The 922-nt window shown below is 37.2% G+C and overlaps 1 protein-coding gene across 1 annotated transcript in view; it reads right to left on the bottom strand.

Moving 5' to 3' along the window:
• Positions 1-387: 387 nt before the first annotated feature.
• Pect (phosphoethanolamine cytidylyltransferase) overlaps positions 388-922 on the bottom strand; it is an 87,454-nt gene continuing 86,919 nt past the window's right edge. The window contains exon 9 of the mRNA XM_068395126.1: positions 388-790. Coding sequence (XP_068251227.1) covers positions 673-790 — 118 coding nt within the window. The 3' untranslated portion in view covers positions 388-672. The remainder of the gene's footprint in view (positions 791-922) is intronic.

Raw genomic sequence — 922 nt, 5'->3', positions numbered from 1 at the left:
GGGATAAAAATTTGTTCGGAACTCTCCTCGTACTGTACCTCAATTTTCTCGTATGTTGGGACTCTCGTATCTCAATGTATTACTGTACCCTTGAACAATTCTTGCAGAGAAAACAGCATCAACTACACTTAGCAATTTAGAATTTGGAGCTTGATAGTGAATGGTGAGTTGATTAAGTCGACACCAACGAGAGACTGAGGATGACGGGTACGTTCTACCAACACCATGGGTGATTGGTAGCAACCACATGTCACCTTGGTGGTTAAGGAGAAAAAACAGAGAACAAAGCAATATGAGCATCGAGGGAGGTTCATGAGAAGTTCAGATTTTTGTGAGGATTTATGATACAAGTTAATTCAAGTTGAGGAAGGTTAATGAAAACGACACTGTTTCATTCGCTTTATTTAGATGTTGGATATCATACACCTTCAAGTTAATGTGGTGGTTGAAATGATTTGATCGCCTGCAGTGTAGCACATTATAGATTATTAATGAATATAATATACATGGTATATATATCTTAGTCAAATACATAGGTATTACTGGTGCCCGAATATTTCCAAAAACTGTAAACGGTGACAGTGCCTCTTAACAACGTGCATCTTTAGAATAAATCTTCAAACAATAGTATCTCCTATTCCGAATCAAGGTGCTTTACACCACTACGCAATGTCACTCGACCTTAATCGGCTCTATGTCACATCTCCCTTCCTCTTTGGCCTTGATGTATGCAGCATACGCAGCTTTCTCCTTCTTTTCCTTCTTTTTATTGCGTACTTCATAGTCTAATCTGTAAAAGAAACAAAGGATATACGTTATTTTCCCTAAATTTGAACAAAAACCTCATACAGGGTTGTAATACTGCTCACCTGGATGAATATTTCAAGAGATTATCGAGAAGCAATTTTAACTATTTGTAAAA

Source organism: Palaemon carinicauda, chromosome 20 (assembly GCF_036898095.1).
Source record: "Palaemon carinicauda isolate YSFRI2023 chromosome 20, ASM3689809v2, whole genome shotgun sequence".
Lineage (NCBI taxonomy): Eukaryota > Metazoa > Arthropoda > Malacostraca > Decapoda > Palaemonidae > Palaemon > Palaemon carinicauda.
The sequence above is the reverse complement of the archived record's forward strand: the minus strand, read 5'-3'. Positions and strand labels throughout refer to the sequence as shown.